We start from the raw sequence: 24,612 nt of genomic DNA on the forward strand, positions 1-24,612 counted from the left end.
GTGTGTGTGTGTGTGTGTGTGTGTGTGTGTGTGTGTGTGTGGGTTTGAAAACATTTTTTTGGTGCTGAAGAAAAACTCGGTGAACATTGATTTTGATAAATTCAGAAATCGGTGATTTGTTTTTGTTTCACAAATGGGCTAGATAGCCAGTCGACAAAATCTAAATATTTTAAAAGCCTTACTAAAGTTTCTTATGAAATCCACAAGAACAATCATCATAATCGATTTGGTTTCTACACCAAAAAATAATTTAATTTCGCCACACTGTCTAATTATTATGGATATGATCTTTACTATGATATTCGACAACATATTGCCATTATGATTGAGATCTTTTTAACGCCAATGTGAGGCTCACCGGAACAGCATCAAGTCAAGGGATATATAGTGCTCATGCTCTAGAAGTGCTCGACGCTTCGAGTGTCACCGAATGTTTTGGCGCGTGCAAAGTGTCTAAGTACAATTGCCAATTCACATATACTTGACTACAGATTGCCTTCTATCTGTACCTTACCAATAGTAGTTTGAAATCTAAAAAAAAACTATATGTAACAACAATATTTGCTCTCTCTCTTTCTCTATCTGCTTTTCCCATTCCTTCCGCCGTCGCCTCTATCTCAATATGGATGATGTCACAAACATGGAAGAAACGAGTTCTTGGCATACTTCGTTTCTTCATTTGTTTTTGGGCAAGTGCCTTTTCATGTGAAGAGCAAGATGATCTGAACGTGCAAAACTACGCTCGCAGACGATGCATTTAAATGGTTTAGCACCGGTATGTTTTCGGTAGTGCCTTGTCAATTCATCCGAACGTGCAAAACGCCATTCACAGTCTGTCCACTGACATTGGTACGGCTTCTCACCTTTCAAAGGAAACAAATCAGAGAAATAATTTTAAATTTATTATTACATCTTATCTACGAATAAATATAATTTGATCGAACTATACTATAAAACTAGCAACGACAACGTTTCAAATGAAGTTCTGATAATGATCGCAGTTACGATTTCTTCTTGGTTCTGACTGATTTGAATTTAAAAACATGGTAAATCAGCTGCAATACACAAACTGTCAGGAATGAAAGTAAAACTTCAATGAGGTATATATGCAAAAATGGCACATAAATTCGTCTTTCTTGTTTCATTTCAATTTTTTTTGGCCGTGAATACAACAGGTTTCTCTTTGGTCGGCTTCAAGTTCCTGTTTCTACACACTTTGACAAGCTTTGGCAACTATTCTCAACGGTTCATAAAGTTTATAGCATTTCAACTAAATTCACTGATGAATGATGAACCATACAAAAAAGTATATCTTGCGTCATTCTCTCTCTTTTCATATGGAATACATTAAATAGATATTTAATGTCAAACTGTAAAAATCAAATGTATTGAAAAAAAAGAAGAATAGAATGAACAACGAAGCGGATGACCGTTAGCCACAATATATGACCAGAGGACATATTGAGTAAAATTAAAATGTTATACCGCAACCATTTCGTGCAAACTGTGGTAAAAGTCTTTCTATTCGCGTATGTTACTTTCTTTTGAAAACCAAACTTAATGATCAGAAGAATCTATTTAAAAAAAACATTTGCTACATCCGGTTCATAAAATAAAACAGTTTCATATTGTAAAATACATGCGTTCTGTGTCATTTGACAATATATTTTTACTGTTTTCAATTTTATTTGTATTCACACAACTTTTTAGCTTTTCGCAATTGTGCAGTAGTAAAAATAGGGAAAATGCCTTAAACGTAATTTTGTGTATGGAAGTGTGAATTGGTATTGTGATTGGTGAAAAATTTGGGAATATCAATGGAAGATGGATTCTCAACAAGTTTTTTCATTTGCATAATTCCAAAATGGTTTGTTCTACGTTGACCGCTTTCGGGCTTGCTGGCCATTAGATTCTATTTTACTAAAAAAAGACAGCCAAAAAATCAGATGTACCATTTCCCTGTGAAATCGTTCGCACTTTTTGGAATACAATATCCGCAAAATTGTATGTGAGCATTGCAAAAGTTCATTCGAATATGGGCAAAGGTACGGAAAAGTTCATTTTGTGTCAGTAAGACATTAAATTTTTTTGCTACATTTCGTAGTTATGAAAAATATTTCTTCGAAACGTGCTAAACTAAGCGTTGTAATTTGCTTTCATTTTTTTATATTCTACCGAATATGATAAACGGCTTCTTAGTGTGGCTTAAAAATTTTCGAGGAAATTTCCAACTTCTGTAATCTTTGAATATGTATTCATCATCAAACAGAAAAAAAAATTATATTATTATTATTATTGACATTATTTAATCAGAAATTTCCACTGAAATATCTTTTATTTTACGATCGTTCACTCTGATATCGGGCGAATCAGCGTACGAAATAACATTTTTATCATATTGCAGCATTGAGCAGCAAAATTGTTTTTGTAAACGCGAATGTACTTGTAAATAAACATCGTTAAATCCAAGCAAAAAAAAGGGTTATCTATACAAATGATATTGAGCAGCGATTTAGACGAATAAGAGAAGAAAAAAAAGTAATGCAGATAAAGTATCATCAACGTAATTGTCAGGATTCCAAGTTTTGGTGTGTATGTTTAATTAAGGCGGGACATACGTTTATTAAGTTTTCTACATCTTCTACCTCTACAAACTACGAAAGGCATTAAAATCGTTCGGGTGTTACTTTTTTTCTTCTCTGTCTTCTCCGTAAGCACACACCACATCGAACAATACACATATGAGCAAGGCAGCTGATGAGTTGAATGAGGCTCAATAAAGACATGCCATCAATAAAAGAGCCTGTGTACACTTTATTTTTCAAAGTTTTTGGCGTAGGTGCATCATATCCGGTGCATCATATACACCATGTGAAATGCTCGACTACATATTTATCTCCAGAGACTTCGATGTAAAAACGCGTACGGTTGAGATTTTGACGGTATCTCATTCATTTAAAAAAAAAAAAAAACAAGCAGGCACACATACACAAAGAAGCAAAACTATACGTATGATATATTACAATCTGAAGATACACCAATTTTTTGCATTCAGCCAATTTTTCAAAAAGAACAACAAACAGAACGTAAACGTTGATATTTTTTTTTCGGCGGATCGACGTTGATTCTTTTCGATTATTCGTACGGCGCTTGATTCCTTCCGGAGACGAATATGCATCGATAATCTTTTGCATTTTGATTTGTTTATCGCATATTCTATCTCCTTTGGGATTTGTTCGCTTTAGAAAAAAATATGCCTTTTTCATACCATTTCTCTGTTGTTTTTGTATCACTTCGTTTCTTTCGCATTATTATTCTCAAGTACAAAGTGAATGGTTAATTTTTTTTTTAAATCTCCTAATTTACAGTGACAACACGGTTGACCACCTATAGACTTGATCGCGTTGCTGTAACAACATTGTACGTTTGGCTGCATAGATAGACGATCTTCACATAACATGAACAATGCTAGAGTGTACGCAAATCATGTATTCAATTAGTTGAGGTATAATGTTGATGCTATTGCGATTCACTTGTGTTTATGTGGAAATGTGCTTGTGCACATAACACGGCACTCTAATGAATTGCAATCGTCCACTGTTTCCAATGAAAGCACGAGCGCCAATCGCATAAATATTATTACTGGGCAAAGAGCAGGTATTTTCAACAGAAATGTTGTTGTTGAAAATAATATATATTTGTTCTCTTATTTGTTTCAAGTTCGTTTGGCTATTTGCGCTGAAACTCGGCTTACCTGTATGAATGCGCTGATGTGCTTTCAAATGAGAACTTTTTGTGTAAACCTTGTTGCAACCTGAAAAGAAAGCATTCTTTTACTTCGAAGCACCATTCTATTTAATTTAATTGTAGATGATTTTAGGAGAGAAAAAAACCAAGAAAACTAACTGACGATTTCTGTTTGTTTTCGGAACAAATTGACTAAAAATTCGTAATTCCTTTGGTTTGAGGCCAACCGATAAACTATTTGCACCAAATTCATTGCTTACCTAGAAAATCACAATGATGAATTCGCCGCTTTTCCAATTCCGGATTATTTCTGCGATTGTACCGCATAACCGCATTTTTAACCGTAAGTGATGTGTTACCACCGACACGATTCATGCTTCGTCTGCTGTTGTTTGTACTAGATCCACTATTTATGTTATTTGGAATATTGGGAAGATTGGTGATGTTTTGGCCTTGCGAATTATCAGAATTTGGTTTGGACGATTGCATCAAATTTGAATTCGATATGATCTGATTGTCTTGACTATTTTGATGATTGTATGGAGGTGGTGGTGTTATTCGTATTTGAGTTTCCTGGCAAAATAGAAAAAAAAAACAGATCACAACAATCAATGAATGCTAATGTTTCACGGTTTGATACAATTCAAGTTATTTTCCACTTGTGGATTTACTACGATTGTGATCCAATCGAAAACATGTAGACTGTAGACAATTATTTGTGAATTGTCAATAAAAAATTAAAATACATAAAACTAGACACAATACGGAGAAAAATAAAAGTGCTAACCTGCCAGTTGTAGTACACGTGATTTCCATTGTGTTGCACATGATAATGCGGCGTATGAGTATGTTGATGCATATTTTGATGCATTGGCATCGCCAATAAGCTATTATTTGATTCGGCAACATTGAAATTTGCGTTTTGATTTAGTGTATTATCGAAGTGACTTTGTTCGAAATGGCTATTGGATGTTGTCGGTCCACACAGAAGATTATAAGTCGATTGATGATTGTTGTTATTGTTGCTATTGTTATTATCATCACTTTGGGTGAAAAGTTAAAATGATTTTTCATTGAGTGAATACATTTCATAGTAAAATTGATCGAAATACTGTTTTGTTATTATGTTACAGTACGTGGAACAACAGAGATAAATGTTGTGCAAATTCTTACCTGCCTAAACTATTGGAGATGATACCATTTAAATAAATTGAATGTGATGATTGCACACCATGATTTGGATGGGTCTGATGATGATGATGCGATGAATTGGATGGTATTGAAACGTACACTTGCGATGAACCATGCGGTGGTTTCAGTTCGGGTTTTATTTCCAATGGACTTAGCAGCGGGGCAGTGGACAAATTCTCAATGTATTGATCAGCATCATTGGCTTCAAGTTTGACATGTGTTGCGACCGCCCCGCCCAGCATTATCGCATTCTCCGGATCAATATTTTGTATTGAACTGGTGATATCCTCCCAGAGCGGTGGTCGCATGTATGATTCTTCTGACGCACTTGACATACAAATATATTCTTTGTGTACTTTAGCACCGATCGGCGAATCCGCCGCATATTTTGTCAACAAATTGTAAGGATTCGTATCATTTTCGGGATAGGTTTTGCTAAAATTACAATCGATGCCATAACTGTCATAAATGGTACTACTCGAATGACCCAGCCGCGGTGATGATACATTTGTGATTAATTGTTGGTTACGCGGGATAATCTCAACTTTGAAATCGGAGTCAGATTTATTGGGACGGCCAACAAGTTCATGGCGATATTCAAGTTCTGGAGACTGAAATTAGAGAAAAAGAAAAGAGTTTGGTCAATTTTCATGTGCGATCATAGAATAAATTGATTACTGTGTAAGTATTTGAAATGCTGATCCATTTGGATGCAGGATTGAACTGATGTTGTTTTTTCTGGGACGTAATATTCCGACAAGAGGTAAGAAGAAGATTTTTTCCTGATACTTTTCATCATGGCTGTGAACTTTGATTCCTCTTTACATATGTTTGTATCAACTTTTATAAGAGATTCAAGCATCAAATTAATTGTTTCTGATTTTGAGAAAGAAAAAAAAAAACGAAGAGTGGTAATGCCACATAATACTTCGAATTTCAATCTCAAAGTAAATCTTTAACACAAAGTTTGGCTTAATTCAAGAATCAACAACATGAGCATCATATGAATGTTTTAGAGCGAAAATGTAATACAGAAAAGTTGAGCGGAAAAGGGATAGCTATATAGTAAACTCTAGTGAACTATATAGCTATCCCTTTTCATTTGACATTTTTCCGCTCAACTTTTCTTCATTACATTTTCGCTCCAAACCATTCATATGTTGTTGAATCGACGAGCATCCTAATCGACGGCCAACAACAACAGCAACAGCAAAAACGACGAAAAAGAAAGAGAGAGTAAACAATATACTCATGCATGAATAAACTCAAAATCATAATTTAGTGTTTTTCATATGCATGCATTGTTCGAATTTAAGATGTTAATACACAATAGAATATATGCATATGGAAATGAGCTATATATGTATGCTTTCATTCAATCTTATACACTCACACACAAATTCAGCAGATTAGCTGTTGTGCATTATAATACCATTGAGCAGGCAGCATAAACATAAACATATAAGTAAGGAACAGGTAGGCGGTTTATTTTACACAGCGTGAGTAATTCTCATGATGACTATGAATTATATAAGTCTCTCTTGTTTCCCTTTATTTTGTCTTCTTCCTGACCAAGTGACAGAAAACACCGCAAGAGCCTTAAACCAAAAGAAAAGTCTATATTTTTCTCAACATCAATTATTTATATTTCTTTTGCTTTGAACCCATCTTTTCGAATAATTTTCGATTCTTTCGTTTTTTTCTCTCTCACTCTCTCTCTCTCCTGTTGCCATTCGGATTCGTTATCATTATTTATTTTGTGTTTGTCTTCTAATTGACGATATGATATAATGTGAGTTTTTGTCAGCAAACAAAAATATATTAGTGGGACGAGAGCGAGAGAAGAGAATAATACACTTGATCCTGGCATTTTAAAATCCAATAATTTATTCATTGTGAATTTGAGTCGCTTTTGTTTCGAATCGATCATAATTTGTGTTTTCGTGGTTTCGGTGCGAAAAAGAAATCGTCACTTTTCTATATTTCTTTTGCGCAACAACCGAATATTTTATCAACATTGGTAAATTGAAATGGCAACAACACCGATCGAATGTTATGTGCCATTCACAATTTCAAAGTGTTTGGAAGCCAGATTTTGTGTGCTCTATATTTGGTAAAATTCGAAGAAAAGAGATCATGTGTTCAATGTTTGATCTTCATCGTTGCTTCAATAGTTCAGACTATATGCATGACTATGGTGTCTTTAGGCAAATTCAATCAACGCATTCAATTTCCTACAATGCCCTTTGAAATAAATAGAATCGAGTCAAGCGGGAGTTATTTGAACCGACTAAGTCAAATATTCGTCAATGAATTCGAACGATACGGTCTAGATGTATGATATCAGAATGACATTTCAACCGTCGGTGATTTGACAAATTCATATTGAATTTACAAGGAAAGTTAAAATGCCAATCAAATTCGTTTATTTATTTCTTGTATTTTGTTGTTCGCTCTCTCTCTCTCTCTCTCTTCCTCTTTCTTTCTCACTTCTTCGATTCTTTGGCTGGAATGATCTGCGTGCGCAAGCAGCACACAGTCTGCCATTTCAAAATTGCTATCTTCGTGGTACGGCAAGTGAACGTCGTTGTGTTCCATGTCGAGGAAAGAAAAAAAAGAACACATCGAATATGTTAATGAGGGTGAAAGAAGTCAATATCAGATAAATATCAATAGATGGTCTCTATCCACAAGAATGTGGATAATTGATGAATTTGAAAAAGACTTTTTAATTGACGAATATGGCGAATATTACAGCGTTGCAGTGACCTCAATTCTCTCCATCTTGTAAGTTCAGCTCTCGGTTTGTGCACATTTATGCAGCATTTTCATACGTGCAAACACGAATACATGCATACATTTTGTATACGATCATTGGAAAAATGCCCAAATAACACCTATTTACACTGAACGAAAACGTGTCTCAAATTATATACAGATATAGTTATTATGCACATAAGATCAAATAATCTCAACAATTTTATTACTGCTTACACTCGATCAGCTGTCTGACTTTGAATTGCCAAGTGTTTTCTTGGCCGTTTTATAAGAATCAAATTGAAAGTTATGCTAATGCTTGAACAAATCGAAGAAGCAATAACAAAAGAACAACAACGAAACAAAACCATTTTTGTTTAGCAAAGTCAAAGAGAAAGAGTTCCTATGGACTTTGATTGAAAAATGCCATCATCTGTTATGCAAAAACGAAAGAAAAAATAATAATAATAATAATAAACAACTACACCAGCGCACCAACAACACCGTCGTTGGCATTCCTACAGTTCTTCTATTTCGACTCGGAGATTATATCGTGTAATGTAATTAAATGGTATGTGTTTATGGTTTTGTCTTTTTTTTTCTCTTTTATTTCTCTCTCTCTTCGCATACATATCGTCTATGTTGGTACTTCCAACCAGACTTTGGCTCGCGCTCTGCGAAACTTGCTAAAGAGCACCATACAAATGAGACGAGAGAAAAAAAGAGAGAAAAATCACACAAAGATATTAAAGATCCAAATACCAAACGACACAACACACCGCTCAGATAAATTCAATTAATCAAATCGTACAATCCAGCTCAATTCATACTAGATTGGGTACAAAATGAAAACAATTCCAAAACCGTATTATAATCATAATTCAAACTTTTCCAACGAGATTTGTGCGCGATGTGAAGCGAAATTTTTTCATGCCACACACTGTGGACGATAGAATTTATTTTTCGTTTTTCCTCTTAGTTTCAAGCGAAACCAATTCGAACATCTTTCATCATATTTTTGTTTTGTTTCAACTTGTTTATACTTTTCTCATCATTTGTATGCGAAAAAGTGCCAATCCGTGTGTGCGCGCGAAGCAACAGACAAAAACGACAAAATGAGAAGGTTGCAACAACGGCGACGAAATCAGCACTTAGAATTGGAAAGTACATATCGTTTTATTAATTTTTTTTATTGCGGTCGTTGACATTGTAATTCGCATTCAATTCCATTTTGCTCGCCACAAACTTTTCAACACGATAAGCTTTGGAATAAATGCCATATATGTTTATCTGGTCGCTCGATTAAACCTATTTTATTCCCTCTCTCACGCGCACAAATTGAATATTTTTCTCTCTAGTTACCTATTTCATCATATAAAATCACTGTGTGTTTAGCCATTCTGAATTTAATGCGTGGATTTCATAGCTTCTATACTATGTTGCAAACTTTTGAATCAAATAAAAAAAAAGCAACAAAAATGAAATGGCCATAGAATCGTAAAGAGATTAAATGCCATGCGAATATTCGCAAATATTTGTGAATTATTGCGAATTGTGTTTTATTTTCAAAGCATTGTTGCTTTTATTGGTTTTGTGAGGATGAGACGAGATGAACCGAACGAATTATCCATTTTTAATTTGTTTGAATTTTTGGTTATATTTTCATTTGATGCCATTATGGTTTTTGTTCCGCTTCACAACAAACCATCACCGCCGGCCGCCGTCGCGATGGAACGATAAAATACGCGATTTTTACACGTGAGTTTTAGCGACGACAATCCCAAAATCGCGAAAGTGTCGAGAGAATCAATGTTGAATCAAATCAGGAGATCCAATCGGTTGGCTGAAATGTAGCATCTTCATTTCACCTCAAAAGTTTTATTAAACAATCCACGGCACAGCACAGCACAGCACAATAGGTGGGTGGAGTTGCTTGCACACATTCGTCAAAATGCTATGCTCATTTTCTCGCACATTCATACATATTTACACTTATTAAATTACTATTTAACATTTATAAACGGCATCGTCATGAAAAATACGTTCCATCACCGCATTGTTAATTCCATATAATTTTATGACAGTTAACTCAAAATAACACACTAAACAAATGCATGAATGCATAAATAATAATGAAACGAGAGAAAAATGTGTGTTTGTTGCGAGATGTACTAATTGATTTTCGGAATAAGTTTGTGCTCTTTTTTTCTTCTCTCTCTCTCTCTCTCTCTCCTTTCATACTTGGAATCGGATATATGTTGGCTGCATTTGACTGAAACGTTGTCTTCGAATTTTCGAATTTTCATTTGAAATGCGTTGTCATCGCGCGCGCGATGGTGTGAAGCAATACAATGAACAAAGAGAAAAAAACAACTAAATATTAATAGAATCGGTTCGATGTGGTGTTTAATTTTTTTTCTGTTCAACTTCTTTCTTGCTCGAAAATCAATTCATTTATGTATTAAGTGAATAAACCTCGGGGCAAATATGTAGGTGAACTAGACTTTAAAATGAATGAAAATCTGAATATGATTTCTTTACTAAATGACGAAAGCGGATTGAATACAATGCGGCTTGTTAATCGATTACTGCACAGCGATGTCGATTTGTATTCTACCAATTTTCAAATGATTTACACACGATGGACTATTTCGCACTCCAAAAAATCGCTTGGACAATTATTTTTGTCAGAGTTCATGCGTGTGTGTGTGTGTGTGTGTTCGTGCGGATTTGATTGGAAATCATTCAATGAGCTCACATATTCAAGTCAAATAGATTTGACCGAAAAAAAAGGGGAATTGATGAACCTTTTATTTGTTGCTACAAAGGCAATCATTTTAATTGAGTGCATCCGCTGAGAATATTACAACGAAAAATAAAACATTATCTTCTGTTTCATTGTGAAGAGACAAAACAAAAACAATGAATCAATGGTTTTCGAAAATAAACAAATATACACACATTTTCTGCATTCTTTCGCCTTGAATGAGTGTGTAATAGTGCGCACTTCCTCTCTAGGGGAAATTGATTCTTTCTACCAATCGACCAAAATCGACTGACTGTCACGAAATTTTTGAATTTTAATTGATTCAAGAAATGTGTACCGATAGCAACTCCGCTAAATCGCCAACCATTCATTGATTTCACAGAGTGAACTAAACAGGAACAGGATTAAATGATGATCGGTTTTTGAAAAAAAAAAAAGATCGGCTTTTGAAAGTTTATAAACTTTTTTGAAGCATAAAGAAATCTTTAAGCGATTGAGCTTTCTGGATTTTCGAATTTCTCAATTTTGTTATCGATGCTCCAAAAATTCGTCCCAACCTTTCAATTCAGTTCCAAATTCAAGATCCACTTCAATCACCGTTAGAAAAGTGTTGAATGGCTTTTACGATAAATTTTTCCACACAATTCCTCGAACTCATTTCCATTTCCTCTCTACTACGTTTTGCTATTTTAACGATATTCAAATTCCCCGCATTAAATAAATTATCGATTACAATCGATGCAAAACGCCGTGTAATTCGAATGCATGCACTTCATAGACAAATTACAAACGAATGCGTTTTCATGCATGAAAGTGCGATTCCCATGAAAATCGTTTTACAGACATTTTCGAAAGGGTCTCAATAGTTACATACAGTTTGTTCAAATTAACATAATTAAAATGGTAGAAAATTCACCCTTTTTTGCATTTTATGATCTAATAAACGATTGTGGTTAGACTTCCTATTAATTGATGATCGACTTTGGATTTCGTCAAAAAAAATAGACATTCAAAATGTAAACACATCTTCAGCTCTGTAAAGCAAAGCAACTTTCGCATAATTTTTTCTTCATCTGGCCAAAGATTTCCTCTTCTTTTCCTTTCTTCAATTCAAATGTCTCTTGTGGCCAGTAAAATATTTTCTCTTCCCAGAAAATCTTCGAGTTTCTTTGGAAAATGACAAATTGTGAAGAATGAAATGGGACTAACAAAAACAAACAACCAAACCGTCACAGAAACAATGTATTTTATTTCAAGGTTCACTGACCACTAAACTATTAAAATACACGGAGTTGTGGTTGTTATACAGTTCGATAATATATATATATATATAAATATTTTTCTGTGTCGTTGTTTTGTAGTTGCGGTATTTTATTTTCGTTTTGTTGAAAGTTTGCCACTCACAGAAATTTTACACGTACGTTGCACATTTACATTTTTATTGTTAAACGTTTCTGCGCGCTTCAATATTAAATGACAATGCTTTTTCCATTTCACCGTTTATGTTCGCGATAATAAAACACAAATCATGTGGCCGTAAGTGAAACAAAAAATGAGTTAGGCTTTGCAGAAAAAAAAATGACTATATTCTGTACCAAATTGATGGGCAAAAGAGCAGCATGCGTTCTTCACGCGAGTCAAGTGGAAAAGGAGCACAGTTTTTTCCTCTCCCTCCTCCTCTCTCTCTTCCGTCGTTTTAAATATTTCTGATGAAAGTGTGATGATCCGAAAATGAGCACAGTATTTGATTGTGGTTCGCATCTTTGAAGTTTAATGTTTATAAACTTTATTAAAACCGAAAAAAGCGATGGAAATGAGCAAACTTCTGCCATAATCACATTAAATTACGCACAATATATTTCACAACGGCGCACAAATATTCCGTGTATTTTGATAGCTGTAAAAACATACGCACACACGAAGTGAAATGCGAGTTTGCAATCTGTTGTTTGACGCCAGTACATGTGTTAAAATTGAAACGTCGAAAAGTTGCATAGTTTTAGGATGTTTTCACTGCATATTTGTTTGCATTGGCTAATGTATTCCGATGCATTACAAGGCGCGTGTCACTGTTCACATTCTTTTCTAATCATTTAATCGACTCATTTTGATAATAATCGCGTGATAATATTTTTGTTAGCATAAGAAGAATGTTGGCTTTTCTAAATGATTCACTTTTAACGCTCTCTCTCTCTCTCTCTCTCGACCGCTCGTTCGACTTGGGTCGATTCGATGGGAAGAGCAAATATTACGGCAGCCCTCACTAAAACATCACATCATAAATGATGTATGAGAAAATGTTGCATTCAATCCGAACGACGTTTTTTTTTTCTCATAATGACATGCATTTAATATGTCTTAAAAAAATCTAGCGCTTAAACATCAACTACATTTTCCAAAATTAATGGTAAACGATCCGACTCGAAAATATGCTCAATGTCTCGATTATTATCTGTCATAGGAGAAAAATACCGTCTCGTTTTCATAAAAACGATCGCGGTGATGTTTTGCCAAAAAAAAACACGAGGAGAGGAACCGAATCATAGCAAAGTGCCAAAGTGCGATCGAAACGTCGTTTACATCTAGCAAGCAAATGCAATGCGCTGAGAGCGTGTCTAGGCAAAAGGAGCGAATAACCGTGAATAGAATAAATAGAAATAACGCAAACAAATTAAATTAATAAATAAAGTTTAGGAAAATGTAACAAAAAACCACTTAGCTATGAAAACCCATAATAAGAGAGGGAGCAAGAGAGAATGGGGAACGAATGGGCTAGAGAGAGAGAGAAAGAGAGAGAGAAAAAAAATGAAGGCATAAATAGTAAATAAATACGTATGTGAAGAAAACGTGAAAGAGGAAAAGGTTTCACGCGTCACATGTAGCATTATGTCGAACACGCTTCGGCCATTTCACAGACATTATTTGTAGTCAAACGCAATTTCGTCAACATCACTTTACCAGCACATCAATTACCATATAAAATGATTCGATAGGAACGTGCTGTAAAAATAACATCTAAATTGATGAGAAAATATTTGTATTACGGTAAAATTAACATAAGTCAATAGAGAGTGAATGAATGAATCATCAGATATATAGTGATGATGGGCACCTTTTTAGCGATATGTCAAAATACGACGAAATTACGTTTTTCTTTCTTTCTAGAGTGAGAAAAGTGTGCGCAATTTAATCGGGTACTTTCATTTGGGATACGGTCAAAATTGGATTGAATTGCACGTTTACTCGAACACCAACGCCAATGCCATTGTTTTTGAGCACGGTGTCGATGGAGAAAGGACAATATTTGACGTTGATCATCTGAGCGATGTGTACGAAACTTCGTATGTGACAACAAGAACATACAGGCCAAACACAGGTTCAGTCGTAACAAAGCCTGTCAAAAACTCAATGAACACAAAGTAATGGCCGAAGCGAAAAAGTCAACGACGACGATGATATTTTTCACAAAAGTTGCGATCACGACTTTTTTTTTATAGATTGGAATATATATATTTAGATTTCATATCGTTGAGTGACAACAACGTTAAGAGAAGTGGTTGAAACACACTATTGATAAACGTTCTAGCCGATATCAACGTTTTCGCGCAGTATGTACCGCATTTATCGCGCTTTTTGTAATGTCAAAGATTGTATACGGCTTTCAATACGTATAGGAAACGGAACATTTTCAAGTTTTTGACAATTTCCGACATTCTGACGTAAACAAAAGTGAAATCAAATTTCATGCATGTTCAGAAAGAATTTCATATTCAAACAATTCATATTCATTTGATTGTGTAGAAGAAGAAGGAGAAAAACTCGTTTGAATACATTTCATATTGAAATACTGGCAGTAGAAACCATAACAAAACAAACATGTTTTATTGTGTGGTATTGTAGATGCTCAGATGACGCCACCGCATACACATCTGTTCCGCAAGAAAATCGCTTGGCCACATAACGAGAAGGCAAATCACTTGAACTTTGCTCCGCGCCATACCATTTGAAATGAAAATGAATACGAAAAATAAAATAAAAACCTGATAATAAGTCTCCCTTAAATTTTCTCTTACATTAATATAAGGTGTCATCAAGCTTCACGCACGTTTTTTTGGCGAAAAAAAAAAATACATTTAATTAAGTCGGAAATAAACATGATAGTTTTAACATGTAAACTGCCCTTTATCCATTTGTAGATAGTTCTGTATTCTGTTTTGCTCCCGTTACTTTGTTACATTCGTTCATTTGCGTGCATGAAATTGCGTGATAAGGTTCGATTTTTTATACGAACACAATGATAATACAACATTAATAAAAAAAAAAAAAAATAGACGAAAGAAGAAGATTCAAATTGTCCATTAGCTAAAATTTGATAGAAATTTCCACTTATTCATTTGAGTTGACTCAAGTTGCGTTGATTTCGATTTGCATAAAATGTGGCGAATGTTGTGTGTTATGCAGTCACTCCATTTTCTTCCCTAACATATATTCTTCTTTGTTTTTATTAATAGCCAAGTTTTATTATGAACCATAGTGTGGCGAGTATTTGGTCGTGCGCGTTTTTTCTCTTCTTCTTCCATTTTCCCCGGTATGTCCATGATAAAAATGGTAATGTTATTCGCATATGTTTGTGTTAAATACGTGTTTTATATACATCGACATCCCCTCGGCCCCTTCTATTTCATTATTGCTATCATCCATTCGGTCACATTGAACGCATCTGCTTAATGACTCATGATAATTGAACTCTTCGGAATCGCAACCGAATATTAACACTAAAAGAATACCCTTAATAAGCATGCACCACGGAATCTAAGCCAACTAATTGTGTGTAATGTGAACGTTTAGACCGAACTAATGCACTCAAATATATCTTTTCACCAGATGGCTTGGCCTAAGTTCGATAATCCACGCGCTTCTATTAAAAGTCAATTGATCACCTCTACACAATCGTGTAATTGGTTTAGGGCAAAAGTTAATCGAATGTTATTTTCAAAGTGAATCATCATTTGATTATTCTATTTTCAACAACAAAACTGTTTGTCTGGTGCATGGATTTGAATCACCATTTAGAAAAATTTAGAGAAAAGAAAACCCTGATTTGAAGTTGATATGAAAATAATGCGAGTCAATGGGATACGATATGGCTACAATTTATTCATTTTCCCTGAAATGGTATTTCATTTCAACCGAAATAAATAAAAACCATTTGCGACCAAGCATCACACTTTCGATGACATGAAACAGAACACCGTGAAAAAATGTGACCGAGCACGCTCTAATGTTTCAGTATCATCTTGTGCAAAGTCAAAGGGGTTGCCCTTTTGACTGCCATGTGTTCAGCTAAAGTTTTTTTCCCTCAGAATAACGCTTCCCTGCTTGTTTACACCTCCCGTGGCACATGTTTCCATATTTTTTTTTGACATACATATTCTCTGCTCCTACGGCCAATATTCACACGCATATTTTTTTCGTGGCATTCCAAATAGAATTATTGAAATTATACACCACAGATCAGGTCATAGTACAATATTGCCGGGCGCAGACAATCTCTATACCGATTTCATAATCCAAACGCGCATTTGAATTGTTAAATGTATATTTCGGCCGATTTTTGTTTGCGGTACTTATTGTTTTATTATTCAACTAACGTGATTCATAACGTTTTTGTTTTTCGTTTCAATATTTCACAATATTTTTATTTACGTTCAAAAGTTGAGTGTATAATTTCCTATGGAATGACTCATATAACTAATAAAATGGTTTCAACAATTCCGAATAATACATCAAACCCACGACGCCAAACAAGACAAAATACAAATAGTAATAATTTCGAATTAACCAATTAGATGGTTATATCGCCATCGCTGAGAGAAAAAAAAATAATTATTGCATTCAGTGTTTTGTGCAGTTGAAGGAAGACAACGATGAAAAAAGAGACGTGCGCCTTTGTGTTTTTTGTTTCAAAGTGTAATAAACTGCGTGTAATTAATCATATCTTTTTGACTTCAAATCTTCATCTAATTCAAATGATGACAAAATAAAGTCTCACATAAATGATTAATTACAATATTTATACACTAAAGCCGTTTAATTGAGAGACGGAATATTATTTTTTTTTTCGTATCGTTCAGCCTTTTGTAAGTTTTCAGTTAAACGTCATAGATTCTTCTCATTTCGCTAATATTTAGATTATTACGAACTGACATCCGCCTCCAAAGTGTTTCTTCAATCAAATTACATTTGACGTTTATGATTGAAATACACAAGTAGGCATATTTTTGCACCATTTGTGATCAGGAGAAACAACATAAAATATTATAAATTATTGAAAATTTTAATCAAATTTATCATAAATTTCCATAACTTCCACGTTTATTCTGAAAAAGTGACTTTTTTACGCGGGCCATTTTTCGTTGTTGTCGTCGCCGATTTTCGCGGTTGTTGTTGCTGAGCAAGTGAATTGAGTCTGACGACGGGTGTGAGTCACAATGAATACGACGTGCACAAGAAAGTGTGATTGAAAATTCAACATGTCTGCTGTAAGCAGACAACAAGTTCAAATATTGATTGGCAAACATGTAAACTTTCCGTCAAGATATCGATAGATATATTTCCAGGGGAGAGGGAGAGAGAGAGAGAGAGATTCATGGTGCTATCATTGATCCGATATAATCATGGTATTCCTAATATTTGATCGTTTGTTTTCTCGTCTATCCACTGGTGCAGCAGATGACGTGTGAGTTGCAATAATAATATACATACATTTAGATAAATATAATAAGAATTTTTTTCTTCCTTACGTGTGGGTCATAACAGTTCATTTTCACGAAATTCGAGACAAGCCTTAGGAGTTGAAATGCAATGTTAGAACGCGTTCTGTGTGTATCCACTCCGATTTTTTTTTCATTCCTTCTTTCGGACAACAAGGCACAAGTCACACAGTTTAAATTGCCGCTCAAGACACTGCTTGAGATCATTTTGTTTTCAATTACACGCAATGGATTAACACAAAGCGCAACAAAAAAAATTTTGGACTGAATATTGGCTCTCTGCCCCACTTCCTTCTTTTTCGCTCCTATGGATCTGATTATGAAATCTAGGAATGAATTAATGTTCCGCGATCTGATTAATAGATTTTAAATGGCATTGTAACAACAACGACAACAGTACACACAGGAGGAAAAAAAGAGTCAGCAGTAATATACATATATATTCTTGGTGTATTTGGCTAACCAAATTGCACAAATGCGCAAATATACAGAGTAAATTTTCTGTTGGCTCAGTGCAGTTCGGTTGTGTTCAATTTCGTTTAGTTTGGCTCCGCGCATTGTGTCAGCTATACACACACCACACACACATACTCGCTCGACACTCACTGAAACCAGCATTACAAAAATGGTCTGCGTGCTTGCTTCGCTATTTCAAATCGAAATATAATGAAAAATAATAGAAAAAACACGATCACATAGACACACAGTGCAGTGCTCATACATTCAGGTCCAGCCATTAGAGGAGCGAGAAAATGAAAGATTAAAATAAGAAATGAGCACTTTTAAAACGAAATCGCGTGGTAAAATATTGTTAAGATGATATATTTGCTAATTATTTTAATTGAACAAATGAATTTACGACATTCCAATGACTTGATTTCTGTCGTTTCTCTAAGGTAATTTACATGTAGATATAATATTATTGCTTGGCATAATTTCGCTCTTTGCATTCGATTGGAATATTTTTACATTCATTTTTTTTTTTTTCGGATGTAATGTCTTTCATACTTGCAGTGGTTTTTCGAACACATAAAATTAAGTTTGACTTAAGTATTAAATGATTAGGGGGATACAAAATGCAAACGAAATAACAACGACAAAAAAGCAAATTATGGAATTTAGCCTCAAAAATGTATAGATGTATATATGAAAGAGTTTAAACCAATTGACATGATGATTTACCTCGTAAAAGCTTGAAATATTTCAATATTAGTGAAACGTTGTTCAGAGCATGGTCTGTCTGCGCCAAATACGCAACTTTTCAATTACAAGGAAAAACAAAATACACAAAACGAATTACTTCAGTGAATTTCGTTAGTTCAAACAGAAACCAATGCTTAGTCGTTGCTGTTTTGATTGAAACAACTTTGCAAATTGTATTAAACGATTTTGCAGAAGCATAGGGATGTAATGAGGTGTCACCATAAGTATTGTAATGAATTGATAATTAATGCTAATTAACTAAACTAAAATGCTCATTAAAAAAAATAGTTCCCTTTTTCTTTACTGTTCTGCATATGAAATGTAACTTCTGTTGCTAGACCAAATCAAAAGGAGATGTTTCTTATGATCTTCCGAACGAAATATTTGCGAAAAGAATGCGAAGAAGCATAAAAAAAGGAGAAAATACGTGAACCAGAAATATGATGTACGTCGAAAAATCCATATCGATTACTACTATTACTTCCTTGCACATTATTCATAGGGCAGTACATGTACATGTTGTTGCCGGTATGTTTATATGTGTCTAATTGGAATCATATTAATTACAATGGATTGTTATTAACACTGGACGACATTCTCTTGACACATTCTTATAAAATATTCACTGAATAAACCAACGTCAATATTTTGTTTTGACAATGTCATTGTTGTTCGTTTGAAATTGTCACAATGAACAAAAATTATGGGAGCAGGACGGGGATGCATAAGAAAATATTAATCGAAACAAGTTTTCGAAAAAATTTGAACGTAATTCCGATATCCTTTGTCTTCGTCTTGTGAAGTCATGAAGTGGATAAACAAACAAGAAACGAACGCGATATACATATAAATAATTTCAAATTAAAATTGATTTTCGGCTTGATGAACAAATATTTCGAGTTCACATGATATAAATGTATGCATTTTATAAACACGGTAATATATCTAGTTGAGCTGTTTACGGCGAAAGCATCTTGAAATATGTTTTTTTTCAATTTTTTTTTAAAAAAAGGGGAAAACATTGTTACACATGATAAAAGAACCACTCCAACAATTCTCAACAAAGCATGCCAATCGATCGAATAAATTTTATTTGTATATTGCCCACTCGATCAAAAAGTCATTCCAGAAAACAATGCGTACTATGATGCAAATTGAGCGAGCGAACGAACGAGCCGAGTCGAGCCGAGCAAGCGCATATTGAAGAGAATGGCCAGAGAACAATTTTCAACTATAAATACCGTATATTTGTCTCCAACTATCACCGGAAATATAATTTTTGCTTGGTTAAACGGTCTTTTTCATGCTCACTGAACATTTAATAAACGTAACCCCAATTAACAACGATCAACATAAATTTCCACTGTCAATCGCCGTTTTCCATCTTTCTCTCTCTCTCTCTCTCTCTCTCTCTCTCTCTCTCAGTCTCTCTTTGTTTTTATTCTCACACTCTCCATTCTCTTCGTTTCTGGTTGTTTGTCTATGCATAGCATTGATACGTTGTGATCTGATGATGTTCTTGTTTCAACATAACTCCCAAATTTACAAGCATAAAACGATATGTTGTAATTCAGAGGCGTGAATAATATGCGGCGAATACGTTGTGTTTGGATGGTTTATTTCTCCTTCTTCCATTTGATTCGTAAGATAAAGCGCTATTATAAGCCGTCTATGGTGTAAATTGACAGATTTCGGAGCAAACTAATTCACTCCAATCAGATAGATCGGTGATCGTTTCTATCTAAATTTATACGACGATCTGTGGAATTTCTTCATTTATTACTATATAATCTATTTCTCGAGTGAGATGTGTGTCGTTGTTGCCGAATTCGAATACAATTGGCAACAGTGTGCCACATATTGATATCGCAACTTTGAAATATAACTTGATTTCGCCTGTTTTTGCACGCAAACAAATGTCCCAAAACTGTTTGCTATTTGGTTGATAGAGTTGCCTGTTTGACTTTGACGACATATTTGACGAAGTTTTTGAGCAAGACGAACTTTGAACAAATGAGTGTAATTTTCGTATGAATTTCGTAATTCTGGCTAAAATGTTCTTTTCTTTCTATTCATAATCCATTGGGTTTGGCCCCAGTACAAATCTGTTGGAAAATTCCTTGCCATCAAAAATCCATTCATCCAAGGTCGTTTTACTGCCAACAAGTTTTTTCCTCCCCAAAAGTTTGCAAAGAATGAATCGAAATATTCGAAATGTGCTGTTTTGATATGCAATATGGAAATGCTTACCAAATTGCATGCAATGATAAATTGTTTCGAAGTTTAAAATGAAATTTCAAGTGTTTGTGTGTAAATATTGTTCAACAAACAATAGATGTGTTTTAATACTGTGAGAAAAAAATTACATGAACAAATAAGTGGTAAACTACTACAATCACGCTTATCTACGAATCCAATGTTGTAAAATGCTCATATATGCGAAACTCCACCCATCGTCTAGAGAGAAAAAACAAACGCTTTGCACGGAACAGACGACGGGAAAAGGGTATAATGTTGAGTTAACCAAAAAAAAATTACCACCAACAGTTTAAATCAATTTTAGCCGACCTTATCGCTTCCCAGGCAGTTGAAATACTCTTTTTTAAATTGGTAATAACGGAGCTTTGGACATGTTCAATCTCTCTATATGCTTCAAGTTGATGGTTAAATATTACCTACTTATTAAAAATGCACATCAAATTATGAATCGAGAATTGTCGAAAGCGATTATTCATTTCCAAATTGATTTATGAATCAATTTTTAACTGGGTAAATGATGCTTCATGATTGGACGTTTTGTGTTCATTGGTTTTTGCTCACTTTTTTGTGGTTGTTTAATCCATCCATTAATGTGAATATTATTCAGCGAGTCGTTGATAGCGACCGTCGGATTCGCAAACCATAAGAATCAACCAAAACGAAGGGAATTTAATCGTTTCGCATTCAATTAAGTCGATAGCTAATATTTTTTTAGATTTCATTTGGGTTGTGACGCGTGCTACAGGAAAATGCAGTGACAATGTGCATTTCAATTTTCGAAATAAATCTCGAATGAAAAAAGTCTCTCTAAAACTTTCACAAAAATGAGACAAACCATACCGGACACCCTGGTGTTTAGAGAAATTTTTCAACGATACAGAAAAAAAAACGCAAGTTGTGAAATCACTAACCAATCTAATTTGATTCTTGAATTGTATTTGTCGTTACGATTATGATCGGTGCTAAAATTTGTGTGTTGAATATTTTTGACGCATGTTCTGCTTCTCACCGTTCTTCATCAACCGCAAAGGTAAGAAGAGAAAAGACAAGCAAATAACATCCAACTTTTTAAACCAGAGTATCTCTCGCAGCCAATGTACATGAATTAAGCCAAAAGTGCGATTGCGATTAAGTTGTGTCCAAATTGCCCATTCGTATTTAATTGGTTGATGGCGTTGATTTCACGTTGTGAATGGCATGAAAATGCAAATATAAGCTTTCCTCGCTAAGATTATTTACACTCAACGATAATAAACCGCATATTGATACTTTGGTGACAATGTAACAGCGATAATAACTCTGACGTACACACGAAAAAAAGAAGAAAAAAAATATGAACATTTTACAGCGACCGATTGTATAAATTGTCGCGTTTGTCTTTTTTCTCCTCTTCATACGGTAAATAAGTTTCAGTGCATTTTAATTTGAAAAAAAAAACAATAAATAGATTTCATGAAAGTACATTATTCACAACGATTTCCTAAGCACGTTTTCGCTAAAAAGTGTGTTAATTGAACTTCAGGCTGGAGTTTTCTCTTGATAAAAACCCATTTTGCCACATCCAAGACGCTAGATAATTAAATAGGTACTCAATGTTGAGATACATGCACGCGCGCACACACACACACACAAAGGCATACACATCCATTGACTGATATTGAATTTTATTTTTGAAACGAAATTCATTGATGGCTATTCGTTCGGCCAAATTAATCGGATTTTCAAGCAAATTTCGCATTCAAGTTAACCATGCGCGCAAGCGTGCGCACGCGCCCAACGTTTTGTGGTCACTATTGTGCTGGACTTCATTCAAGCACCAAGCTTATCAGCCTCGTGTGTGTATAGAAATGCAGAAGACTAACGCGTTATCTAGCTCAAACAGCGACATTATTTTTTGTGTCCCTCTCTGTATCTGTCTTCCTATCGTCTTTTCTACTCCATTGGCACTTTATTCTTTTCAAGTTGTCGTTGTTATTGTTGTTGTTGGTGTTGATCGCCGTTGAAGACCACCAAACCAGAACCACATTGTACATTGTGTTTCCTCAAATAATATTAATAAAACAGATAAATAAAAATTTATTTGGTCTTTCCTCTTGAAACCGATTTATTTTTCTACGCTTTTCGTCGATATTTTTCTTTTAATTTCTTCGCACTTTTTTATTTACACATAAGCGCGAGAGGGAGAGAGCGACATTTGGGAAGAGATGATGCTGAATGGACAGACGACAAAACAAATGGACACAACAACAACAAAAAAGAGTGACAAAAAAGAAGGAAAGAAATGTGGAACGTAGAGCAGTATCTTGGGCCTCTCATAAAGTTTTTTAGTGTATTTACGATGCTCTTGTGTTACATTTGTATACCAAAAAAACTGTTTTTTTTTTCTCTTCATCTTCGTCGTTGTCGTCGTTGTCTTTTTATTTTTATTTTTTTTTTTTATACATATACATTCTTTTGATACATCTCATGTGTTTGTAAATTAGTAAGTGTCATTTCATCTCTTTTTAACTCCTAAAGGTGTCATGTTTCGTGTTTAATTTACATTTTATAGTTATAGTTATCTTTAATTTGATATTTGATGTTGGGTTTTTCAATTTCAAATTGGATATATTCTGCCGATATATATCCGCTGTTGATTTTGACTACGTGAACAGTATGCCAAGATCAATTTGAATATAGAATTCCATAAGAATGGAAAACGAAAGAGTTGTAAAAGAGCGACACAGCTCCGAAACAGCCAGAATGAATATCAAAACGAAGAAAAAAGACAGTGAAATAAGAAGAAGAAGGAGGAGAGGAAGGTAGATGACACAAGGATACACACAACGACGAGACGAGACGAGACAAGACAAGCCGGGACACATTTATAGAGTCAATGGTTTAATCGAATGGCAATAATAGATAATAATTTCAGTTCGTATCAGAAAATGGTTTTAAATACGAATTTAATGCGCCCTCGCCGGTCCAAAAAAAAAAGAATAACAACAACAAGATCAAAAACCATACCAGTTCATTGATCGTTCTTCGATGTTACATTTATTTTCTTCTCTCTGTTCCTGTCCCTGTCCCGGTCTCATTTCATTGATAACTTAAACACGGTTGACACTTTAATTGTAACAGCAATACAACACATACCTGCATTACCCAAAAGTTTGCTGATGGCACAATTTGATCACCTATTGTATCCATATAATACATTTGAACGATATCTTGCACAGAAGAAGTGTTTCACACAAGAAGTTTTAGTATGTTTTTTTTTATTTTGCTATTCTGCAACGGGGGTATATCGGTGACTTTGGTGGTATTTCGTTTATTTTTCTTATTCTTCTTTTTCTTTTTCTATAAATTACATACAGGTCTTTTTTCCTTTGATTTCATTTGTTTTTGTTTTTAAGTAACACAGATTTGGCAATCTGTGCAAAATATTCCTGGCTGACTAAAACAGTAAATATTGCAACGATCAACGAAAAGCGAACCATACAGAAAATGAATGTGATTTTTTTGTTTACATTTTATTCGATATTTATCAATGGTGCATGAAATGATACTCTATTAACTAGTATTTGATTCACGATAATGCATTTGAGTGGCCAGTGTTCATGATTTCGTTTGTTTAGCCAACATTTAAAAGCAAAGGCGATGATCATTTATGCTGGTGAAATGTGTCAGGACGATGTTAAACTTTCACTGTTAGCCAATAAAGTCCGTACGATTGCATTGAAATGTTATCACAGAATTGAACAGTTTCGGATATTAATAAACACTCATGAATGGCATATTAGCGGCATTTTATCGGTTAACATGTCAAAACCACACAAGTTTAAATTATATAGTTTCATTGAAAACATAGAATTTTATTAGCGTCTTTATTTAACTGGCATTTTGGAATCAATGATTCGAAGGCAAAATAAAATA

At 34.3% G+C, this 24,612-nt stretch overlaps 1 protein-coding gene across 1 annotated transcript; it reads right to left on the reverse strand.

The window, feature by feature from the left end:
* Positions 1-33: 33 nt before the first annotated feature.
* Positions 34-24,612, reverse strand: LOC129579021 (dendritic arbor reduction protein 1). The gene is made up of 6 exons (XM_055468497.1): positions 23,833-24,612; positions 4,921-5,549; positions 4,535-4,790; positions 4,008-4,320; positions 3,755-3,814; positions 34-863 (listed from the first exon to the last, which is right to left on the reverse strand). The coding sequence occupies exons 1-6, from the start codon at positions 23,893-23,895 to the stop codon at positions 676-678; spliced, it is 1,509 nt and encodes a 502-aa protein (XP_055324472.1). The 5' UTR covers positions 23,896-24,612; the 3' UTR covers positions 34-675.

This window comes from Sitodiplosis mosellana, unplaced genomic scaffold, assembly GCF_009176505.1.
Source record: "Sitodiplosis mosellana isolate CC-2019 unplaced genomic scaffold, AAFC_SMos_1.0 Smas_scaffold_6226, whole genome shotgun sequence".
NCBI lineage: Eukaryota > Metazoa > Arthropoda > Insecta > Diptera > Cecidomyiidae > Sitodiplosis > Sitodiplosis mosellana.

Excerpts from the sequence above, each read along its gene's own strand:
- LOC129579021 (XM_055468497.1), bottom strand. The coding sequence starts at position 23,895 with ATGTATTATATGGATACAATAGGTGATCAAATTGTGCCATCAGCAAAC. Across the intron at positions 4,791-4,920 it reads ATCTCCAATAGTTTAGGCAG|TGATGATAATAACAATAGCA; the intron begins GTAAGAATTTGC and ends TTTCACCCAAAG. Across the intron at positions 3,815-4,007 it reads TCATCATTGTGATTTTCTAG|GTTGCAACAAGGTTTACACA; the intron begins GTAAGCAATGAA and ends CTTTCTTTTCAG.